Source organism: Dipodomys spectabilis, unplaced genomic scaffold (genome assembly GCF_019054845.1).
Source record: "Dipodomys spectabilis isolate Male_0828 unplaced genomic scaffold, ASM1905484v1 ptg000504l, whole genome shotgun sequence".
NCBI classification, from domain to species: Eukaryota; Metazoa; Chordata; class Mammalia; order Rodentia; family Heteromyidae; genus Dipodomys; species Dipodomys spectabilis.
Genome location: NW_024871181.1, coordinates 658,423 through 675,473, shown reverse-complemented (window position 1 = coordinate 675,473; position 17,051 = coordinate 658,423). Strand labels below are relative to the sequence as shown.

Below are 17,051 nucleotides of genomic sequence, written 5' to 3'. Positions count from 1 at the left end.
GGACCATGATGACAAGCCAGCACAGAGGGAGAGTCACAACAGTCAATGCAATTATAGGGGCTTCAAGATGATGTTCTCAAAAGCACATGGCTGTCAAGCAAGCTGCTAGCAGACACCTTTCTCACAGGGCTCAGGGGAAGGTAAACAGGTATGGGTTCCCCCATGGAGCTACTTAAGCTTCGAGCAGATGAGTAGGAGCTCAGAGGGCAGTACCTCTGCGAGCCATCATTGTCCACCAGGGGATCACTGCTCTACCCACTTACTCCTAAGGTGCCACCTCTCCTGCTGGACTCCAGGGGAGTAAGTTCCCAGAAGCCCCTGCATGCTCCCATGCCTGGGCAGTAAACTGTGCCTTGTTGCAGCTCTACTGTGGCAGGGGAATCTGAAGTAACAGTTTGGTAGAATTTGGATGGCAGAGCCAACATGTATTGCTCTTTATTGAGCACACAATACACCTTTATTCAGTCTCTGTCCTTGTAATCCTACAGAGAAGGAGATCAAGGTCTGAGAAGACAGTGGGCAGGGACAGGATCCTGCAGGCCAGCATTCTTAGCCATCGCCAGCAGCCATCAAGCAGCAAATGTCTGTCTCTGAAGATTTCATGGGTCTGTTTTATAGGGTCAGATGTTCCCCATCTCTGCAGGTAGTGAGCAGAGCCAGAGATTTGAGGTCAGCAATCAGATACCCAGCCTCTGCTTGACCACTTACAGATGTTTTGGCAAGCTACAAATGACGATTCTTACTCTTATGACAGTCATGGCCATGTGCTTTACATGCGCCCCCCCCCCACTTTTTTTTTTGCAGTACTGGGATTTGAACTCAGAGCCTCATGATTGCTGGACTAGAGCTCTACTACTTTAGCCATGCCTCTGGGTACTTTGGAGGTGAAGTCTCATAGACTTTTCTGTCTGGGCTAGCTTTGAACTGTGATCCTCTAGATCTCAGGCTCCGGAGTAGTTAGGATTATAGGTGTAAGCTATCAACTTGGAACTACTACCAACATTACATGTTTGTGGCAACCACTTTACTATCTCCATAAAAGAGATTTAAGAAATGAGGTGCTGCAGAACAGTGATGCTGCTGCTTCACAGTGTGCATGACTGAGCTGGGACAAGGCCCACAGTGTGGCCGGGGCTGTGCTTGTTTTAAATGGGGACCAAGAGCCCATGAACTTCTACCCCTTCCCACAGATGGTGTAGTGCTGGATCTTAAGTGCTTTGAAAGCCAAAGGGGTGCATACTGACTTGGAATGGCAGCAGCAGCCCTTAATGCTCTTTTTTCTTTTGTTTTGTTGGTCGTGGGGCCTGAACTCTGGGTTTGGGCACTGTCCCTCAGCTCTTCAGCTCAAGGCTAGTGCTCTACCACTAGAGCCACAGCGTCACTTTTGGCTTTTTCTGCTTTATATGGTGATGAGGAATTGAACCCAGGGTCTCATGCATGCAAGGCAAGCACTCTACCACTGAGCCACCTTCCCAGCCCCTTAATGCTTTTTCTAGCCACTCCTTCCTGTCCCCCACAAACCCAGCCCCTGCCCTCAAAGGAAGCTCACCACGTTCAGGGCCGCTCTTTGCCCACCATGCTGCTGGCTAATGAGAAAAGACCTCCTAGAAAACCACAGTTGCCCCTCACCAGGCAAGGGGAAAAGCCCACACCCCAGGGCAGGGTGTCGTCTCCTTTTACTCCCAACTCTACCAACCTACACAGCCTGCAGTAGCCTCTCACCCAGCCAGCAAGGCAGCTTCCGGCATGGAGAAACCCCACATCTCCCTCCCAGAGATGTAGACCCTAGGGGGCCTCTCACCCTTCCCACTACGCAAGTGACAACCTGGAGGCCCACAAAAGCCAAGGATTGCCCCAGGTCCCTTAGTAAGTAGGAGTGAAAGCCAGGCTGAAATCAAGTTTGGAGGCAAAGTTTTCTAATTAGAAAGAGCAGCTTTTCACACCAAGCTGGAAGCTTACTACTAGCTAGATTTCAGACTCTGGAGATGGGTCCTCTCTGACAGCAGCACCTGCCTATAGAAGTGCTGGGTTGCTGGAGGGGACATCACTACCCAGAAGCTGTCCCTTTATCTCTTTCAGCACTGCTCTGTAGCAACAGGATGGCCATGTTCACCCAGGTCCATCCTCTCCCACTCCTCACCCTCATCCCCTGGGCAGAGGGGTCTGACTCACAGTCAGAAATAATACAGGCCTTGTACCCTCTTGGTTTCCATCTGCTCTTCTGGCCCAAGGGGTGATGAGAAGACATGGGACAGGGGCAGGGCCTCCTGTAGTGGCCTATGGGACCTCCACAGGGCTATCAGTGCTTCCTGTGATCCACCCTGTTCTTCACCTTTAAACAGTAGAGGAACCACCTAGTTGTTAGGCTCACTTGTCCAGGGAACCAACCTCAAACCACAGGGGATGGCCATCCTACCCTGAGAGGTTCCTCAAGGCCCTACTCTATCCTTGCCCATTCCTGAGGCTTCTGCACCAGAATTAATGACCCTTCATCCTCACCCTTAGTTTGAACTCAGGGCCTTCAAATGCTAGGGAGGCATTCTACCACTTGAGCTAGGCTCCCAGTCCAGCTTCTGCTTCCTCAGAAGCCCCGAGCTTGACTCTGCCCTGGATCAGCAAGGGCACCAACAGATGCAGTTTCTCTGAGTAGTGCAGGATAGTCCCTGAAGAGTACAGATTATCCTTCCTGTGAATCTTTTCAAACACAGACAAGCCAAAATAATCTAACTCTAGCTCCCAATCTGAACAACAACTACTCAGGCAATGCCCTGAGATCTGATCTCTTTGGGACCTGCATGGGGTGTAGCACCCTCTGTACCCCAAGGGGATCAGAAGCCCTGTAGTTTTAGACTCATCTAACAGGATTTGCCTTCCAAACTCTTGGACCAAAGGTCATTGCAGAGCTGACAGGCACATAATTTCTGGAACCAAGTGCGGTATTGCTTCCCTTGTGCTCTTGGTCACTTCAGAAACCCAGAGCGAACCTCATTTGAGACCCTGAGGCAAAGGGCAGGGACCACCTGGGATGCTGGCTCCTCTGGGATGTTTTCGTGGAAACACAATAGAGCTCAAAAGGTAGAAGTTACTCTACTTGTTTTGAAACCAATAAAGTAGCCCCAGGTTCAAAAAGTTCTGGTCACTGGCTAAACACAATTTAATTCCCACTGGGAATCACACATGGTGGTGTTCCCATTTTGTGTCTGGTCTCACTACAACATGATACAGTGGCGCTTACTGTCGACTATCTACAGCGACTGCATACTTACTATGGCCTGGACTGCAGCATGAGGCAGAGCACAGGACCTGTAGGAAGAAGACAGGATCCACAGGATACCAAGTGGGTGTTCACAGTCACTGTCTCACCCTGCCATACCATGAGCCCAGTGAGAACGTCACCTGGCCTGCTGTTTTATAAACGGTCCAGGGCTATACAAACACCAGGCCTTCCTGCCTCCAATGATGGCTGGTACGGATGTTCTAGACTGCCTGTGGAGGAGCTTGATTCTGGAATTTAATACTACACTCCAACCATATGGGTGCAAGAGATGGGCAAAATATTTAAGGGTTTCCATGTTCTGGTACAGAAAATAAAGGGCAGGAGGGATGTTTGTGAGCCCTTGAGGTTTCCAGGGGAAACCTTCCCTTGTACACTGCTGAGGGAGGCCAGAACAGCCTTCTCAGACCAAGAGGACTTTTCAGCAAGATCTCAGCCACTAGAGCCCTCACCTCTTTGCATTGTACTGAAAGGAGGATGCTTGGTTCACCTGAGAGACCCTAAGCCAGGAGGAAGCCCTAACTAAGCTTCCAGAAGACTCTCGTCTCAGACATGGGCATGGCAGCCATTGCCAGCTTCGAGAGCCCCACACTTACTTTAGTTACACAAATTCTCCCACTTCTGTGCTGGGATAGAATCCAGAGCCTTACACATGCTAGGCAAGCAAGCACTGAGCTGTAGCTATACCTCTTAATCTTTATGCTTAAAAAACTATTATGATTTTGAAGGAATAAGGGGTTTGGGACACTTCATAGCCATAACCAAGGTCTAGCTATCATATGAAGAACTTGATCTTCCTTCTTTCAACAGCCTATAGGCAAGGTCCTGCACTTGCTCTCATCTTACAAATGAGGTTCTGATCATCCCCATCATGGGGTCTCAGATCCCACCCTCCCATATTACACTGAAAACCCAAATCCACTACCAAGAGTGTCTACCACGTGGCGCAGGTCATGTACTGAGAGCCATTCTGACTCTGAAGAGGGGTGCTGTTTTCAGATCCTGTCCCCTCTTATAAGCAGCCCCACATAGGTCACTTGGAGGTTTAAAAGTTGATGGTGAACACGTGAACTTTGAGGGATGGAAGAATAAAACAAGAACGCCAGAGCTGCAAATGCTGCAGGCTCATTTTCTTCCAGAATGGGTTCAGCCAAAGACAGGACCTCCCTAAGACCTTTCAAGCAGTGGATCGGTTTGTTGGAGTGAGCAGAGGCTTTTAGGTCTATGGGGTAGATGTCTTAGATGTCTCCCTTCAAGAGAGCACATAGCCAGGCACTAAATGGCTCACGCCTGTCATCCTAGCTATTCAAGAGGCCAAAATCTGAGGATCGTGGTTCCAAGACAGCAAGGTTAGTAAGAAAGTCCCTGAAACTCTTATCTCCATTAACCACCAGAAAATGAGAGAGAAAGAGAGGGAGGAGATGGGAGAGGAAGAGGGAGAGAAAACACATGTGTAAATGGGAGGCACTACACCAGCCTGGAGAAACCAGATACCTGTGGAGGACCCAGAGAATCTCTATCACCTACAACCAAGGCAGGGAGAGACAAGGCAAATCTAAGCAGGGCAGAAAAGGAGGGAAGGAAGGAATGCTCTAGAATATAACCCTGTGCGAAGCCACTTAGCCACCTTCTCAGTATGTGAAGCCACTTTCCTAGGACTTCTAGCTTCCTTGGGAAAGTCATGTTCTAGATTAGATACAGCAGAACATGCCTTTAATTCTAGCTACTCAGGAGGCAGATATCAAGAGGATTATAGCTCAAGATCAGCTAAGGTGATGTTAGTGACACCTCCATCACAACAATGTGTGGGACATTCCAATAATTACAGCTACACAGAAACATAGTATATCACAGTCTGAGCAAGATTATAAGACATTATCTGAAGAAGGGGGGGTGGGCAAAAAGGGCTGGAGATGTGATTTACATGGCAGAACAATGTCTAGCCTGCATAAAGCCTTGAGTTCAAACATCAGTACTGCCCTTCTCCCTCAGGAAAGTCAGGTTCTATAGGCTGGGAATGTGGCTTAGTTGTAGAATGCTTGTTTAGCATGCATGAAGCCCTGGGTTCAATTCCTCAGTACCACATAAAGAGAAAAAGCTGGAAGGGGTGCTGTGGCTCAAGTAGTAGAGTGTGAGCCTTGAGCAAAAGAAGCTCAGGGACAGTGCCCAGGCCCTGAGTTCAAGCCCTAGGACTAGGAGAGGAAAAAAAAAAAAAGGTAAATCAGGTTCTGGAGCATTCCCAGTGAAACTAAACTTTGCCACATTGAATACTCAGGGGCAGGAGAGGAACTGTGAGAAGGTCTAGGCAGGAAGAGCCACCAACTCTTGTGTAGATGGCCCTGCTCTATAGGGTATGGAGCAAATGCTTTCCTTATCATTGTGAAGAGGTACATGGGGCGCCTGAAATAATGTCTTCTGGGCAATGGTGCGCTCTGGTCAAATGGGCAGGAGCTCCTCCTTCCCTGAGACTCCCTCCTTAACAGATAGAGAAATTCAGACCAACTGAAGGCCAGAGAATTCAGAGTGACTCATCCAAGGACACATAAAGACTGCTAGTGAGTGACACACTGCCACTTACTTGTCCTGTCTCCGGGTCATTACATACAATGACTCCTAACCTATCCCAGGTCTACTCCATGCTGAGTGGCAGGCAGCTATGGATTTCTGGAGGCCCCCATCGCAGCTCATGGTACCAGACTCTCTGCCTTTCAAATTCTCCAAGTTATCAGGTTGTTAGCAGGTTCTGCCAATGAGACGGCTCTCATGATGCCCACTCTCAGGTCCTCTGCACTGATGGCTGCTTGCCCATTATAGACAGGGTTGGAGCTGGGAACCTGGACACCCCCTTGCTCTTAGCCCTGCAGAGATGTGGAAGACAGACTGTGGAAAGGGGAGAGAAGGCAGGTGCACACAGATGGCAGGGGAGAAGGCTACATGGACAGACAGATAGATGGCTGGTTACCTGTGGGCCAGGACCCATGGGTCCCATGCCTCGGGGAGGGTTCATTCTCTGCATCGATCCTCCCATGTTGGGGTGGCCTGTGGGAGGGAGTAGGTTAGAGGTCAAGGCAGGACAAACCTTCCCCATGCCCAGGCACCTGCTTTGCCCTCTCTACCTTGTTGTCGTGTGGGATCCATGGAATTGGGCAGCAATGGCTGTGTCCCAGGAACTCCTCCTGGAGGCTGAAAGAGATTTGAGACACAAGTTGAGCAGCAGCTTCCTGGCGCTGGTGGGTAGAAGGAGATGTAGCTGTCTACTTCACCCAGTACTTTGCTTCAAGACCAGGGCAGCTGGATGCTGGCTGGGGAGGATCCCTTAGTAAGGGACCATCAGCTCCGGCAAATACAAATTGTAGCATCAGACATGATGGGGGGGGGGGGGGGGGGGGAAGGTTATGGTGGGAGTAGGGTGGACTAGAGAGTGTAGGGTGGTGAAGAGGAACCATAACTCTGTTTTCCAGATCTGTGGAACTGCAGAACCCTGAGTTGAGGCTAGAACATTCTTTTTGCTTTTTTTTGGTCTGTCATAGGACTTGACCTCGGGGCATGGGCGCTGTCCCTGAGCTCTTTTGCTCAAGGTTAGTGCTCTGCCACTTTGAGCCATGGTTTTCTGGTAGGTAACTGGAAATAAAGAGTCTCACAGACTTTCCTGACTGGGCTGGCTTTGAACTGTGATCCTCAGATCTCATCCTCCTGAGTAGCTAGGATTAGAGTTGTGAACCATCAGTATCCAGAGCCAGAACATTCTTGAGGGCAGCAGAGCCCACTCCCTCTTAGTTACCTAAAACTCCAGATACCGCAGTTTAAGCCCAATCCTGTCTAAACTCAAGAGGTAACTCATTTTATTTCTGCCTCCAAATTACAGGAATGGAGAGGCCCACAGGCTAAAACCCTATCATCATGGGAAGCCCTTTCTAAGGGGAGAAGGGTGAGGAGGGCTTTGAGACTCAGGGCAATTGCAGTCCAGAGAGATCCAAGGGCACTCTGGGCCCTCCAAGCTCCCAGCTTCCCATCTGTTCCCATTCAGGCATTCAGGAGTGATGAGATAAGCCACTGAAGGACAGACCTCTCTCTTGGCCTGCTGCAGTAGCAGCTCTCTGTGACTGCTGTCGAAGTGGGACAGGATGCTGTGGGTTCCTGAGGGAGTGCTTGGTACGCCTTGTGAAAGCTTACTGAAAACAAGCATTTGGCACTGAAGTTACTTCAGCTGCAGGAGAAGCTGAGGGAAGTGTGCTTCCAGGGCTTCAACTCTAGGACCTACACCTTTAGGGAAAAGCCTTTGGTGACTCATGCTCATGGCTCCCTAGTAGCAGGTGCCAGTGCTTATGAAGGGTGAGGCCCTATAGCAGGGAGGCCCTTTTGAGGGCAACCAGTTCTGGCTGTCACTGTGGGCTAGCTGGGTAGGGAGCTTCTGCCTCTGGCCAGCTCTGAGGTGAGAAGTCAAGGGACTGACCTGCCCTGCTTTCCTTTTTAACAGGCGGGTATGGCTACTTGGGAAGGTTTGCAGAGAATCTCCCAAGCCTGCTGGCTGGACATACCTCAGGTCAAGTGCTACTAGCTTTTGCTGTTTCTTCTTCCTCGGGGAGCTTAGAGGTTGTTTCTCTATGTTCTGAGCTTTAGTTGTCCTGCTTCTGGCTTTCTCCATTTAAGTTCTCACTCTCAATCTCTTGGCTGGGAGTATTTTGGAGTTTAGTTATAGGACACAGAGGACCCAGGCAGGCCTGCCTCTGTGGTGGGCTTGACTGGGGAAATCTAGGAGACTTAGGTAGAGGGGAACCTTTTGGTCCTGAGGACAGGAACTCCCTACTGACCTTGATGGAGTAGCACAGGGATGGCAGCCCTTCCTTCGCTCTTCAGGCGGCCTGTGGAGACTGCCAATTCTTATAGAAGGCTCTTCTTGGGCTTTCATTTTGGCCTGCACTAAACCTGCCACACACCAGGACTCTAGGACAGAGGGGCCTGGAAGCTGCAGCTCTCACTGAGTGATCCTGATATAGGGACAGGACTGTGTGGGACCTCTATTAAGCAGAAAAGGGTAGGATGAAGGAAAACAGGTCTCACACTGAGAAGGCTGAAGCTCTCAAGTCTAAGCAGAAAACAATGGCTGTGGATGGGTCTATCATACTGCTGTGTATACCCCCTGGGGCCACAGAGGAGAAAGATGCTGTTCCACATGTTTCTGGAGGTGGGCCAACAGTTTTACAACCTTGGGGTTGAGGCACAGAAAGCATGTGGCAGGAAATGGACAAATGCCAGCTATCCTTGCAGCGCACACCTGCGCTGCCAGGACAGCATCAGGGCCGGGTGGGAGCTACAGAAAGTTGTGTGCGGGTGGCACTGACACCCTTGGGTTCCAACCCCTGCTTTCCTAAACCATGGTGAACCACACTGGTCACCACTCACCCAAATACCCTTGTTGGACAACAATGGTACTCTCTACACACAGCCGTAAAGCTCCAGTCAGGGAGGCAAGTCTTAGAGTCCAAGTCAGGGATCACTGTCTTCCTGAGCACTCCACTCAACACCCTCTCCCAGAAGGCACCTATGACAGGTGTGTGAGCCTCGGTATACCTCCTGCCTCTGTTCCCTCTACAGGTAGCAGGAAAGGGTCGAGCTCACTCGGGGGTCCCATCTCAGGCACTCTCCATGAACCCGAGGGACAATACCTGTGGAAGGGACAGATCCCTCTGTGGAAGATGAAGATTTCTGGAGTTTGTAGGAAAGTGGGAAATCTGCATGGATTTCTCATGCAAGTGTGTCGGAATCATTTGCCGTGCAAGGTGTGGATGATCTATTCTTTGAATATTCTAGGGTGCCTGCTGCTCATGCTTACTTGCTGAATAGAAGCATGTACATGCCCTCTCATGTCCTTCAGTTGATGGAAGAAGGGCCACAATCAGTGGCAGGAATATCTGTTCTATACTTAGCTTGGTCCAAGCAGAGCCCCTAAAGGGACAGGGAAAGGAGTCCACTTGGTGGAGTGAAGGCCAAGTCAGAGCAGTGGAGTTCTAACTCTGAAAGCTAAGTGAAATGGGATTGGGTAAGGAGAATCTGCACTGGGCTGAATTGGGGAACTGACTGAAGCCTAACTTATTGTGAGGTTCTAGAAAGTCATTCATCTACTTTGACCTTCTGATTCCTCATCTATGATATACCCAAGAATCCCTTCTTGCTCAAAGGGCTGGGCCTCTAACATCTCATCCATCCTTCCAAAGAAAACAGTAAACAGGTCTTTGGGAATTTCGATGCATAGTTCCACATTAACATTGGAGACCCTGCATAGAAGCTCCACTCTACAGTCTCTGAAGTGACTTGCCCTGGAGCTTTCTTGCAGAGCATTGGGGATGGCAAAGAATCCCACACAGTAAGGTCAATGTAGTCACTGACTAAACTCCCAACTCCAAGAGCAACAAGGGCTGGGTGTGCCGGCACTGCTGTCTGATTTTCTGAAGGGCTTTTGCAAAGTTTCTGAAAAAATACATTAAAGAGAAATGCCCCTAAGGTTTCTTTGAAGGTTGTTTCTTTCTGTCAGTCCTCAGAAGAGGCATCGACTCATCTGCACTTTGCCAGGCTCCTGCTGCCCAATGGGCTGGACTAGGAAGGGTGGCATGGCAACTGATTTCTCCAGACCACTTAAGAGGTACCAACCTTCACAGGCCCAAGCTGAAAAACCCTCTTCATCACTTTTCTAATTACAGGAACAATCCATCCTTGTTTCAAGCTGGGTCTGGGAAGCAGACAGACTATATTGACACCCTGTTCTGATGCAGCCAGGCTCCTGATCCAGGCATTCCTATGGCCACTTCTCCTGCTAGGAGCAGGATCGCATTTACCAGCCTTGGCGATTCTCAAAAGCTTCCAGAAAAAATTCACATTGTCAATTAACTTCATTAAGGAGGCAGACCCCCTTCAGAGAAGGGGCTGGAAGGAAGTCTCTGGCAGTCCCACCCAAGATGCTGTTGCTACTGCCCTCTGAACCCCAGGAGAGGATTCCTAATACCACCCACATAGGCAGGGCAAACACAGCACCATGAGCTCAGAGTAGTCCTGCCAGAAGTTATCTTCCACCTCAATTCTGTCCTCCACCTGCAATCCCTTCACTCCTCAATCCTATTGTCCAATTCTGATTTGAGACCAAGTCTGCCTAGGGCCAATGATGGCTGAGTGTGGGGAGAGAGAACATGAAAAGGTACAGTACCTGGTTTCCCATTCTGATCGGGGGCCTGGGGCCGCCTGCGTATCGCGGTGACATAAAAGGCTGCAATTACAGGGAATTAGTTCAATGATAGCCTGTGCTACAGTACAGCAATAAACACAAATGCTCTCTACTCCACCAAGTCTAGTTTGTTATGCCTAGTGATCTTTTAAGCTCTCTTTCCTCTGGGTAGCCTCTTCCCTCTGGGCAAAACTTCCCATGGCAAAGGAACAAGGAACCCTAACACAGCACTGGTTTGCAGAGCCCTACTATGGGCAGAGGGGCAGCGGCTGGGGCTTTGCACAGGACACAGAAGAACAGGGAAATCAATGGAGGGCAAAGGAGAACACTTCTGCTCTCCATAAGGGCAAATATAAGAACAAGACAAAGGACTGACACATAACATGTTCAGGGTTTGCAGACAGAGCTGAATACATGCATACGCGCACACGTGCGCGCGCACACACGCACACACGCGCACACACACACATATATAGAAACCACTGACAAGAAGGAGTGGAAAGGGGAGCAAAGATTCAAAGGGAAAGCACAATGGGAAACAGTGAGGGGCAGCGGGCATCCTAACTTATGCAGGGAATGGGCAAGGAAGCTTTCTCAGCAGTGAGTGCACAAAGAAAAGGCTAGGGATGCAGCCTCAGTTACAAACAAATGGTTAACCAAACTCAAAACCAAACCAAAAGTGAGAGAGGAAAAAACAAAAACGCAAAGGCCGCTGACAAGGTCACAGAAATATTTTTTTCTTGTTTTCTTGTTTTTGTTTATATCCATGCTGCTGGGTGTGATGTCCAAGGGCTGAAGACTAACTTTTTTGGTGGGGGAAAAAAGAATTTTTTTTTTTTTTGGGAAAATTAAACTTGTCAATGAAGACCAGAAGGCAATGGCTAGAGCTCGTTCTGATTTTTGTCTTTCCTCTGCGGGCTCTCTCCTTCCTCCTGCCCCGAGCCCCGGCCAGCGGGGGGCGAGCCACAGTGCGTTTACCTGACTGTGGGGTCCCATCATGCTGCTGGGATTGTGAGGTGGAGGCTGTGCGTGCGGCGAGGGCTGTGACCCCGGAGGACCCTGTGAGGCCAGACAGTAGAGGCAGGTTATAGATCACAGCACATGGAGAAGCGCAGAAGCTTAAAAGAACAAAAATTAAACCAAAACGCAGGGTGGCGGCGGGCGTGCGGGTGGTGGGCTCTGGCTGGCGGGAGGTGGTGGAGCGGCTGCTTAGGTCCTGCTTCAATGGTGTACAACGGCGGGCGGGAGGGAGGGAGGGAGGCTGATCAGTACGTTCACAGGGGATTTGGAAGAACAAAAAATAAAACGAAGCACCTTATTCAAAGCACACAGGAGTGAGGGCTAGACACAGTCTATCCATCTGAGCAGAGTTTGCCATGTTAAATACGTTGGTTGAGATGAACTCAAGAGGGAGGGGGAGGGGAGCGATATAGACAAAGGTCTCCTGAGGCCATCTGGGCTTTAATACAAATCTTGCAAGTGCCATTCACAGAGGAGGGGGAGGTGATATCTCTACCCCCAAGAAGCTCAGTCTTGGGGAGACAAGGTAACTTGGGTCCCTCAGGGCTGAACTGACCAAGAGCTAGTGAGAAGTGGAGCAGGAAGCCTGCTGGAGATAGGGGACAATGGCAGATGAGGATGAACAGAAGTGAAGCACCAGGGTAATGCTTAAACTAAGGAGAATGAGAGGACAGGTGCTGTGGGGCTTTGCACTGGGCAATTCACCTACATTGCAAAATGACCCTTTAAGATAGGGATCTCTTATTTTAACTTTTACCCATGAGGAAATGGAGTTGCAAAGGTTGAAAAGATTTGGCTATGGCCACACAATTAAGTCAGATGAGAAGTTTGATGGTTCAAGGGCAACAAAGGGTAAATCAGGGATAGAAGGGGGTGAGGGTGGCTACCCTTGGCTGCTGGGCAGGTTGGTGGGTGAAAGGGCTGGGCTTTCTCACCAGTTGGTGGTGAGTCACCTCCAGTACCAAACTGACCCAAAACTCCAGGCTATGCTGACCTTGGATCCCACAGAATACAGGAGGAAGATGAATTCATTTAAACCACAGGGCTGGTCAAACTGTGGGGTTGCAACCCATTAGTGGGTGGCAAAATCAATTTAGAAGGTTGAAACCACTATTTTTTTAAAAACCTGAAACCTCAAAGGGGTGGGGGTGGGGAGATGAAGAAAAAGAAGAACAGCCAGGAATGGCGGTGTGTATCTGTAATCCCAATTACTCAGCATATATCAAGAAGATCACAGTTCAAGGCCCGCCTGGCTAAGAATGTGATACTTCATAGGAAAAAATAACTCAAGCAAAAAGCAGGCAGCAACAATCAACAACAAAAAGCTAGGGGTGTAGCTCAAGTGGTAGAGTGCCTGCCTAGCAAGTGTGAGTATTCTAGTACTATAAAAAATAAGATTAAAAACAAAAAATTCCAGCCATGTGTTTTTAAGGAAGATTATCTTTCAAATGCCTCTCTTTTATGTGTAAATATAAACATGTGGCAGGTGTGTGTGTGTGTGTGTGTGTGTGTGTGTGGTGGGGGGAATTGGGGGAACAGGGGGTGTGATGAGCCCGCCTTCAAAGTGCCTCCTAGCCCACTAGGCCATTGGGAGCTGGACCCTTCTCCATTCTCACTGTACTGTACCATTTCTGAGAAAAACTTCAAACATGTATGAGGGATAGGTGTGGTTACACGTGGAAAAGAGAGGGAACCATAGTAGTAAGGCTCTGCTCACTGGGAGACACAGCCCTAAGATAGGAAGGAGCTGGGCTTGGGATGGAAGTGTGCACAAGAACCTGGGGACAGGCCTGGGAGTTTCTTGGCTGAGCAAGGGGCTGCTCACTTCCGGAAAGCTCTGAGGAGCAGATGTTCCCCTACCTGCCACGATACTAATTTCAACAAGTGTGTGTCTTTCTAGCGGCTGCCAGCAACGGCATGGTTTGTTACCATGAGCAATTTTCTTAATTAACAGACATTAATTAGCCATTTAGCAATTTTGCAAGCATTTGTTTAGCGGCTTTCCTAAACATGAATACCACTGTGATAATGGCACTGATTAGAGGGTCCCCTAATTAACAGTACAGGGAAGGAAAATTGAAATCACATAAATTAAAAAGGGAGGGGAAGTTAATGAAGGCGGGACATATTTGCACCTGCAAGTCTTTTGTACCATGAAACTTGGGTGTAATGTAAACAAAACAAGATAATTTGAAGCCAACCCCCAAAAAAAGAAAAATAAAAAGAACCAAGGAGGAGGGTTCAAGGGTGAGGTCCAGTTGCCAAAAGGGGGCAAAAGGCCTTCTATTGGCCCTCCAGCTCTTGGCAACAAGGGAGCACCTCCTCCCTCATAATCCTCATCTCCCCTCCCTATTCACATAGTACCTCTGCAGAGCAAGCAGCGGGGCTCTGGGCAAGCTCCTCATACCTGTGCACCTCACTGGGCAGGAGAGGCCACCAGTACCTGCCTTGCTCAATTAGTAGGGGAGACATCAATGAGGAACTCTGGAGCACCTAGTGCTCATTGTGGGCCTCTACATGGCAGTCTTCAGAGCATCAGGACTCAACCCCAGGTCTGAGTCCCCCCCCTTCTCCCCACCCCCACACCTTGCCCCTGAGAGGTTCCATGGGGTTCAGAAGTTCACCTTTATTATCTCCCTCAGAAAATCTCCATCTGACTCAGGGACTTGGGGACTGTTTTGGATCAAGTGGAGGTGTCATGTTTGCTCTCAGTGCTTTAAGACAAACCTGTGGGCCAATGTTCTTGAAGAGGCCTCAGCCAACCTGCCTTGTGGGGACAGTGAGGAACGGGCTGCTGAACCTGGGGAGGGAGCTGCAGCTTTGAAATCTCCATGTAGAGTTGGAGCTGGGATTCACAACACCGAAGATCAGGGAACCCTGGCCTAAGCCCTGCTTACCCTAGAGGAAATCCCGCCACAATCTTTACCCAGGTGAAGGTAATTTGGTCTCTTCATGGAGTGAAGCTCCCCTCCTACCTCCATCAGGTGCTGACTATGCTCTGCTTATGAACCTTCTGCCACAACCCTGGTCCTACCAGAAGCTAGCTTGATTGGCCAGGAGCCATCATCTCCCACTGGGTCATCTACATCTTCTACATCCCATCGTTGCTCATCTTAGAGCTGTCACTGTGTTCTCTCTCTGGTCTATGTCCCTTAAACTGCCTGCAGTATCCCAGGAGAAACCCCACCCAGCCTGGCAAATCCCCAAGAGGAAGGACAGAGTGGTGCTTGGGGAAATTTTGCTTCTGCTTCCACCAGGAGGCAATGGTGCCACTGCCCTGTTTTATTGAGGCCACAAATGAACAGTCTCACTCCCTTTTTCCCCAGCCAGCATTTTCACTGAGACCTACATTTAAGTTTACAGAGAGAGGACTTTACTGCCTTTTCAATTCCTTACCCACATGGGCCAAATGCTACTACCTAGATGGCAAATACAAAAAGAACCTTGTTAGAGGCTTCTGACCTTCACTGAGAGGTGGGAGCTTCTCTCACCCACGAAGACAGAACAGATAGGTGAAGAGGCCTACAAGGGGGCTCAGGGTTCCTTAAGTTCATGTCATTCATCAGTTTCCTATGCAAAACAACTCCCCTATAGGCCTAGGCCAGTTGCTGAAAGCCTTTGAGGAACACAAAGTAGGTGCATCTGAAAGTCTGTCTGGAGATGACAAGCCTCTGAGACCAGTTCCACTGAGTCTCTCCAGCAGATCTTGGGCTTTCTATCACAGGTGTTGCATAATAACAAGCCCAGTCTAGACCACCAAGTGGCTTCATTAGAAGCTTAGGGGAAACTCACATCTGTCCAGCACCCAAGTTGCTCTGGCAGATGTGTTACCTCTTCCTCCAACATACTTTCATTTACAGAGCAAAGAGACAGGGTAGAGGTGGGACTTGTCCATGGCCAGAGACTTAGCTGGTGGCTGAGTCATGTCTTAACTCCAGCAACGATATCATGTCCTTATTTATGTATACTTTAGAAAAAGAAACAATATCCCCCAAACTGTATTTAAATCCTGCATCTTCTAATGACTATACTTCTGTCCTTTCATTGGTGAATGGGGGCAATTATGGTAACAAGAAAGAGTGTGGCCTATTCTCGTGCCATCTCACTTAATTCTAGGCTACACGCAGGAAGGGCCACTAATCACATTTTAGAGCTGAGGAAGTAATCTTAGAAAGGCAAAGCCATTCACTGAATGAAGAGTTACTAAATAGTAGATTCAGGCTTCAAAGTCTGGAGCTTTGGGAATCTAGATTGGCTCACCACTCGGCACGACTGCAACACATCCATGCCCAGTGTCAGGGCAGACAGAGCAGACAGGAATGGATCCTCTAGCTTAAACGACTAGAAGGCACAAAAAGATGTTGAGTACCAACTTCCCCAGGTTGTTTGTTCTTCCCAGATTCTGAGAGCCAGGAGAGTGCTTTGTAAATTGCAGGGGTTGTCATTATCATCTAGGCTAAATCTGCCTTTGTCCTCTGCCAGGACTTTAAGGGGACTTGGTGTTTTAGGTTGTGATATGTAGGATTACATATCCTATGGACACTGGACACTGGTCTGCTTTGGATGAAGGTTGGGTTTTATCAAGTGGCAGCAAGACATGGAGGGCTTTCTGTACTGGTGGCCAGTGTAATCTGCCTGCTGGGCATGCTGCTTAAAGTAAGTGAATATAAAATTATGGTGATTATACACATGCCAAAAGACACTCAAGAGACAAGTCCAATTTGCTCCTAAGACACAAATGTGGACAGAAAATGCTGTAAGCCCACTTTGGGGAGAGGGTCAAGGTGTCTGTGAACCATGAGTAACCCACGCCTCTGTTGGAATGGGCTGCCTCACCCTCACCTGGTAGGACCTGGCAAGGTGGGAGAAGGAAAGGGAGTCAATTTTACATGCAGCTCGTTGGAGGGAACATAATTTCATTTCAACCTTCAGGAATAAACTCAGCAGAGCTTGGAGAGCTGTCTTCCAATCCTGCCTCAACCTATCCCCCTGGGGAAGAGACTTCTTTATATGTATGCATGTTTGGTTGGTGGTACAGGGTGGAGCTGAGGCTGAGATTCCCAACTCCAAGAGAGGTGGTCTGAATGTCTGTGGTAGTGCCCAGCACAGGCCTGGCTCATGCACAGCAGGTCTTCAGGGGTCTGAGCTGGGCCTATTACCTAAGTGCTCAGCCAGACTTGGCTCCCTGGCTGCCAGTCGATGAGCCACAATACCACAACTCTCTGCAAGTTGTGGTGCATCATGTTCCTGGAATGGTGGGGAACTCACGCTAATGAGAAGGAATATATAATGTCTCCTCACTGGGGCCGCCTGGGTGCAATATCAGAGACTAAACCAGAAACTTATTTCATGAAAAGACCAAAAAGGGCTCATTGCTTTCCACCTGAGATAAGGCCCAGCTACTTCCTTTCCTACCAGGCATCTCTCCAGGAAGTCAGGACAGTGTTGGGCAAACAGTGGAGACACAGGCCTCCACTGTGTGAATCTGACTTCCTAGATGGCCTGCTAAGTCACACAAAGTATGGATGGGGGGAGCAACTC

General features: G+C 49.2%; 1 protein-coding gene across 2 annotated transcripts in view; it reads right to left on the bottom strand.

Moving 5' to 3' along the window:
• The window catches only part of Ssbp3 (single stranded DNA binding protein 3), a 157,096-nt gene that overhangs the window by 13,313 nt on the left and 126,732 nt on the right, over window positions 1-17,051 (bottom strand). Inside the window, exons 6-9 of one of the 2 annotated variants that reach the window (XM_042669676.1) lie at window positions 11,469-11,549; window positions 10,473-10,532; window positions 6,391-6,457; window positions 6,237-6,313 (exon numbers count right to left, since the gene is read on the bottom strand). In XM_042669676.1, coding sequence (XP_042525610.1) covers window positions 6,237-6,313; window positions 6,391-6,457; window positions 10,473-10,532; window positions 11,469-11,549 — 285 coding nt within the window. The remainder of the gene's footprint in view (window positions 1-6,236; window positions 6,314-6,390; window positions 6,458-10,472; window positions 10,533-11,468; window positions 11,550-17,051) is intronic. The other variant, XM_042669677.1, reaches the window with a different exon arrangement.